Raw genomic sequence first — 7,644 nt, forward strand, 5'->3', positions numbered from 1 at the left:
TGGAAAGCATCTTATAAACTGATGATAAAAAGAACTTCTGGATCCACCCTAGCAATAAAGCTTTTAAATTGGGGGACACACCCTTTGCTGCTATACTAGTTAAAGTTATAGTAAACATTTTGGGATATAAACTGAAAACAATAAAGGAGGTTTTATTCTATAACAAATGTTAACCCTCCTGATAATTCAAGATGGGTAGCCATGTTAGTCTGTCGGTAGGAGCAGAAAAGAGCAAGAGTCCAGTAGCACCTTAAAGACTAATGAAAAATGTGGCAGGGTAGGAACTTCTGTGAGTCACTGCTCACTTCTTCAGATACAGAAGTGAGCAGTGACTCACGAAAGCTCATACCCTGCCACATATTTCGTTAGTCTTTAAGGTGCCACTGGACTCTTGCTCTTTTCTACTTCTGATCATTCTGATTGTAAGCACAACAGAGGGGTGAAATTTTGCTTTGGCTTGTGTCCTCTCTTCCAACGCAGGTTTTGTGTGAGGAGCAAGGGCTCGATTACTTCTAATACTTATTTTTAAACAGAAATGTCATCATAAGGTGAGAAATCCCTGTAATACTTATTCTGTAAGCACTTGTTCTTATGAATGTGTCTCTATACGTATAAAATACAATCGTTCCTTCCATTGGGAAATTTACAGAACATTGTCTGTGATTCTCCTTCACAATTTGAGTGACAGTTTATGAGAGCAACAACACAAGAATTGCATGGGTTTCTTGCTTTGTGCTGAATATTCCTAGTAGATGAAAAAACGCAACCCTTCTCTTTAATTGATGTGAGTTCCCAAGCATTAGTTATTAGTTGTACAGAGACATACTTTGAGTGATCAAACCATTACAGAAATGAATTCACACAACTGAGAAATTCCCACTCCAATACAGAGCTCCATGGAAAGACTTCCCTCGTTTGCAGCAGTGTAGTGACTGGCTGGCATTTGCAGTGTCAATAAACCTGCTTCCCTGTTTCTTAAAAAAGAGGGCATTTTTGTATTATTTTGGGGAAAATGACCCATGAACATTTAAATGAATGCTGACATCAGCAACTGAATGTGAAGTGTAGTCTGAAAATGGTGATGGGAGCAGAGCTTACTCTGCAGTAGCCAGATCTCCAGCAGGCAGGTATGCTTGCACGCACACACAGACAGAGCAGCACAAAGTCCATCGGCTTGCTTCAGAGGGGGGAATACAAACTCTCTTCTCATTTTTCTTAGAGAGCACCTGAAGTCTCTCAAAGCATGGCACTTAAGGTTATCTACTTGAATACTCAAGTAATCTTCTGCCACAATTTATTCAATTCAGAATCTCATAATAGTGTAACAGAGAGGAGTGTTCGACTTCAACTCGTGAAGTCTGGATCCTGCTCAGCCCTGAAGCTGAGTGACCTTGATGGAGTAAGTGGGTTAGATTCACGCTGCTGCAAGAAGGAATGTCTCAGAAGTGGATCTCCCCTCACCTTCTCCTTTCCCCAGCAGCCCATGAGGTCACCCTCAAACCACTGCCAAGCAACAGGCCATGCAGTGCATGGAAGGGGCTGCAACTAGGAAGGGAAATTGGGCAAAACCACCTACCTTTGCTATTGTATGAGCACAGCAAGCCCACAAAAATTCCCTATTTGTTCACATGACAAATCGAAGCAGTAACAGTTGGTAATATTTGAAAATCTTTGTCTCTGGCACCCAGCTGTCTAGCTGGCAGTTCAAGAAAGACAGGAGGTGTTGGGGGAAATGTATAACTCAGCAGATATTTATCACCAGACTTACAAACAAACCTGGCCAATAAGAGGGCTCTAATGAGAAGACTGTCTTTCCAATGTGTTCTTTACCCCAACCACAGTATTAACAGCACTGGGATAAAGGTGGACAAAGTTCTCACAGCCCTGACAGATATGAGAGGATACAAAAAAGTAGCTCTCATTTGTTTGCTATTCTGTGCCATGTGGTACTGCTAGGCACAGGACTGAAGGTTTTGTTTATGCTTGCTGGCATGAAAAATCAGCAGCACTGCAGACTGAGTGGGGATACAGCAAATGCTAGACTTGCTACTGCACTGTTGTGAGTTACCACTAGCTAGACAGAGGGAAATGGTTTGCTTGCACATGCTTCTGTTGGGGCAGACAGCACTTGCACCCAACCTCACCAACAGTGATAAACAGCATGTGTTGTGCCATTGTCTTTCAGTGTGCACCACAATGAGTAACACAAAGAGGGAGAAAAAGATTTAAGTCAGTAATCCCAGTGTGGTGGTTGTGGGTGCCATGTCACTTGGTCATGTGTTTCCTAGAATACTCCTAGTAAAGAGCCATCCGTGGCTTTTCTCCACTTCACTGGAGTAGGAGATGTTCAAGAAGAGCCCATGAGGCATCATCTTTGAATCTGAATGCGGTGCCCATTCGGAAACAGCTTCCCCCATCAAAGGAGGTTGCTTGAATTGGAACCTCATAACATTTTCTGAAACTTCCCAATGTTTTGTATTTGGACAAAGTTCCCCATGACAGCCATTTTTTGGTGGTGCCCACCAACTTTTCTCAAGATTCCAAAAGTTCCCACAGGCTCAACAAGGCTGGAGACCCCCTGGGATAGGGCAAAGCCATAGGAGACACGAACTTTCAACTCTGACCCCTCTCCTGCTTTGCCTTGCCTGCACCCCTTTTTTTGGCATTTTAAATTTCAGCCAGGCTCACTTCTAGAATTAGAGACATGCTGGGATAAAAATACATCCAGCAGACTGGCCAGAGAAAATACAGCAATGCCCCTTACAGCGAGTGAAGGACAAACTAGTTTTAAACCTTGGAAGCATTTTGTGGCTATATACCATCTGTCAGGATCTCAGCTAGCTTTTACCAGCAAAGAGGCCATGAAGAATCAACATACAAGATGGAACAAGGATGGGAAAGAACACATTTTCTGAGAAATCTACTCAATTAGCATCTCTAGGCACTCAGGGCCAAGCTACACAATACACCCGACACATGGCAGGTCACGGGTGCAAGACTGGACTTGCAGACAGATGCACACTGGAAGAACTCACCTTTAAAAGCACTCATTTGCTTGGCGCTACATAGGGAGAGAAGTATCTTCCAGTTTCCAGCCATGACCGTACAATTATCGGATGTATCATGTAGTTACAACCTCAGCCTCCATGTCCAGAAGCAGCAGACCTCTGAATACTTGAGCCTGCAAGGCTGCGTCAGATGACAGCCTCGGCCTCCATGCCTGGTTGATTTGGATCTTCAGGGCAGCTGGTTGGTTGGCAACTGTGTCAAACAGTATGCTGGACTAGATGGACCAGTGGTTTGATCCAGCAGGCTTATCTTATATTTTTAAGGGATGTGAACATAATCAAAGCAGGTTTCATTAAAAACACAACAGATGTTTGTCCACAATGTTGGAAAAGCTGTGGACAAACAGGTTCTTTGTATCATTGTTGGTGGTCCTGTCCAAGGATACAGGATTTTTGAGGAAAAAATATTATAAAAATAGATTTTGGGTATACGGATCCCAGTAATTCCTGTAGGAATTCTACTTAATTTTTGGGATAATGCTCAGTTTTCCGCTACTATGAGAGACCTTATTGATCTAATGTTGATTGCAGCAAAAACAATTCTGGCGCAAGTTTGGAAAACAGATAAAATTCCTTCTATGAGGCAGTGTTTTTTGAAGTTATGGGATATAATAGCAATGGATAAGATATCAATTCAAATTAAGGAAGCAGAAAATATAAGATTTAAAGAAAATTTTACAAAAAAATTGTTTAGATTTTTTGATTATATTAGTAAAACAACTTATATTGGCAATGCCTTACCTGTAAAGTATGTTGATTTTGTATTTTATGTATGGATTTAATGTCTGATCTTTTGTATGAAGTTTTGTGATATAATATTTTGAAAATTTAATAAAAATAAAGGTATTTTTTTAAAAAAAACACAACAGAAGAGATGCAAGGTCACAGTCGGCTCTATAAAAAAGACAGCTAGAGTTGCTTGCAGTTTGGATCCTGACAACTGTTTCTGAACTACAGGTTTTGCTAGACAATTTGAAAAAAATACTTCAGCCACAAATAGTATTCTCTTCCTGTATGTATTCAATGGCTTAAACAATAGCTCAACAATGAAGCTCAAAACTTGAAATCTAGCTAGCAAAGAAAGCTTCCCTTTTTGGCATTTGTAAGTTAGAAAACTGCATAGTATTTTAAATCATTCCTATTTAAAACAGTTACGAAAAAGTTAATGGCTGGGTGCTTTTAAGCCTTCAGTAGGTATTGCATACAAGTGTTTAAGTAAAGGTAAAGGTAAAGGTTCCCTTGCTCGAAAGCCAGTCGAATCCGACTCTAGGGTTATGGTGCTCATCTCCGTTTCAAAGCCAAAGAGCCAGCGCTGTCTGAAGACGTTTCCGTGGTCATGTGGCTGGCATGACTAAACAGCAAGGCGCACGGAACGCTGTTACCTTCCCACTGAAGTGGTACCTATTTATCTACTTGCAATTTCTTGCTTTCGAACTGCTAGGTTGGCAGGAGCTGGAACTAGAGACGGGAGCTCACTCCGTCATGCGGCACCCGGGTCTCGAACGGCTGAACTACTGACCTTCCACAGCCTGCAGTTCAGCGTCTTAACAACTTGAGCCACCGCAGCTCCATATTTTCATACAAGTGTTTACTTCATCTATAACTGGCATTTCTCTGCAACAGGGACCCAAAGCAGTTTATCATTCTTCTTACAACAATAATGTGAGGTAGGTTAGGCTGAGAAAGTATGACTGGCCTGAAGTCACCCAGTGAGCTTCCACAGCACAATAGGAATTAAAACCCAGGTCTCCAAGTTCCTAGTCTAACGTTCTAAGCACTATGCCACACTGGCTCTTGGTGTTAAGTATCAGTTTCCAAAAAAGGAAATGTAAATAACTTCCAGTTAGGTCTAATTCTTAACAAATGATTTTCTGACATTGAAATAAACTACTTATCAAGCAGTCAACAATGCAGTGGACAGCAATGCAACATCATGAAGTGCTTTCTTTCTTACCACAGCATCACAAATCAGATTTCCCATGTTGCATTCTTGGAAACGGCATGCTTCACTCGTACCATTCAGGTATACAATGGTTTTCCCTATCTCCTGGGAAGAATAGTTATTCAGCTGAACCCTCATCACATCAACTTGGGCCCTCACCTCTGCATCTAAAATAGAAGCAGGACACAGTAAAGGCTACTGTGGGCAAGATGGCACACAAGGATTATTAAACTGTTCATCGACAGAAAGAGATCTTTTTCTCATACCTTCAGGGATACTGCTGTCGAGTAGGATTGGGTTTCCTGATGCACGGATCACATTTCCTTGATCATCAAATGTAACATTCAAATAACCAAGGTATTTTCCAAAAGCATACGCTTGAACAACAGGTACATAAGGGCCATGATCAGATTTCACCATGAATGGATAATCACCAGCTGGTATATTATTTGAAGGTGGCGTCCCTGTAAAAATGACCAAAGAACCAGCTTCCAATATAAATACAAAATATATGCCTTTTATTAAAACATTCATATTCCATCCTACCTCCACATAAGGGGCTCATGTTTAAGAACATAAGAACATAAGAGATGCCAAAGTTGGATCAGGCCAAAGGCCCATCCAGTCCAACACTCTGTATCCCACAGTGGCCAGAAATACCAGTGCCATCAGGAGGTCCACCAGTGGGGCCAGGACATTAGAAGCCCTCCCACTGTTGACCCCCCCCAAGCACCAAGATGACAGAGCATCACTTGCCCCAGAGTCCCTATCTTTATGTTTATACCACAAAAGGAGTAAGAACGATATTTTTTAAAAAAATCATAACCCAGACTCACCATTTCAGATCAATTTCTCCATGTTAATCAAAAGCCCTTCTAAATAACATTGCCTTGCAAGATCTCCTGAAGGCCAATAGGGAAGATAAATCTTTTGAGCTCTTTTTTAAAGGCTGTTTCAGAGAACAAGGGCTACAACAGAAAATCTCCACAAACAAGTGGACAAAGTTCTCACAATGCTGACAGATATGACAGGGTACAAAAAAATAGTTATATCAGTCTACTGAAAAATTTCAAAAAGCAACAGTCAATATAATACCTTTTTCTTAGGGCCAACCAAAATATCACAAAAAGGTACCATATTACACTAATGCTCAGGAAACAAATGCCTGCAAAACCATAACCATTTCAAGTTTTCCTTCCAACCTGCCATTAAGTCAAGGGAGATCGTGATGACACGCAGAATTAGCTGCGCCATAGGCGCGAATGCCGGATAGATTTTAAGGGCGCAATCAGATGCCAACATCTGCCAAGAGTCCCACTCCCATCGGCAACCCATTTTGCTCCGCTGCAGAAGCGGAAAGTCCAGTATTAAACGGGTTTGCTATGGGCCAGGAACAAACTTTCCCCTGTGTGATCGCTCCAGCGCGCTCTCATGGCGTCAGGATGGTCTGATCGGGCCATCCTGACTCCATGTCATTGTTTTCCCCACCGTTTCGGTATGCGCATCATCGCACACTGCATAGGGAGCACTCGGTGCAGAGATGTGAAGCATCGATCCTTCGTTGAAGCGCACTGGAAATAAGCAGCCCCCCAAAAACTACCCCGACTCACCCACGTTTGCACATCTGATCACGCAGTGGCAGGCTGCTCCCGCAGCTCCCAAGGACTGTGTGATTGCGCAAATGTGGTTCAAATTCCTGCAGAGCAAATAGACTCGCTTCCCCTCCCCCCACATTATCTCGCGTGTGTTAACACTGCCTAAATGAACTTATTTCAAACAATCTCCTTGTTGAGCCATGTGAGTGACTGAAACAGAAACTACAAAAACACCTCTGCACCCATGGTTCCTTCTTTACACCTGAGCCTTTGTAACCAGAGTATTCATGTCATCATTATGACAACATGATCTTGTCTCCTATATCACTGTACTGCTGAAACAACTGAACTTTTATCTCCACTTGACTGGCAGTAATGCACATATCTCATAGTTGGTATTCACTGTTTGTTTGCTATGGCTTTTAATGTAACATCTCTCCCTTATTATAATTGAATAGCAACGTTCTATATGAACGTTCTAAATTTGGCCCCTTTAGTGTTAGGCCGGTGGGACTGCCACTTACCATAACTGCCGACCAATAAGAAGGCGAAGCCCGGTCCCGCCCACACCACCACTGCGAGATGTATCGGAGAGTCAGCCGGCGCCATTTTGATTGTTCCTCTCAGACGACGAGGACTACCGACGCAAACGGCCGCTACTTCTGAAGGTCCGTTCCCCTCCCACCACCCCCACACTCCAGCAGAGGCCTCCGGCCGCAGGGCCCGTTTTCCCTCTCACCCCCTGTGACGAAATGGCTGCCAGGCCTTAAAACGGATACCAGCCTGGTAGTTCCTTATGGGTGTGGGGGGGTACTCCATAGGGAACAATGGAGCTGCCATACCTCCCTGCCTACACTTCCCAGCATCCCTTGGGGGGAAAGAGCGGGAAAAGAGGGACAGAGCCAAGGGGTGGGGCCAGGGAGAGAGTGACTGTTTGGCTCCTGAGGAAAAAAGTCAGTCTCAGCCTGGTCTTCAGCGTGGACGGCAGGCTCAAAGAAGAGCGCAGGTGGGACTCCTGTCACCAGAGACTCCTCCGTGG

The 7,644-nt window shown here is 43.3% G+C and overlaps 1 protein-coding gene across 1 annotated transcript in view; it reads right to left on the reverse strand.

Moving 5' to 3' along the window:
* NT5E (5'-nucleotidase ecto) overlaps positions 1–7,644 on the reverse strand; it is a 54,344-nt gene that overhangs the window by 27,675 nt on the left and 19,025 nt on the right. The window contains exons 4-5 of the mRNA XM_015409387.1: positions 5,277–5,474; positions 5,023–5,177 (exon numbers count right to left, since the gene is read on the reverse strand). Of these exons, the coding sequence (XP_015264873.1) occupies positions 5,023–5,177; positions 5,277–5,474 (353 nt within the window). The remainder of the gene's footprint in view (positions 1–5,022; positions 5,178–5,276; positions 5,475–7,644) is intronic.

The sequence above is a fragment of the Gekko japonicus genome, unplaced genomic scaffold (genome assembly GCF_001447785.1).
Source record: "Gekko japonicus isolate JY-2015 unplaced genomic scaffold, Gekko_japonicus_V1.1 scaffold103, whole genome shotgun sequence".
Classification (NCBI taxonomy): Eukaryota; Metazoa; Chordata; class Lepidosauria; order Squamata; family Gekkonidae; genus Gekko; species Gekko japonicus.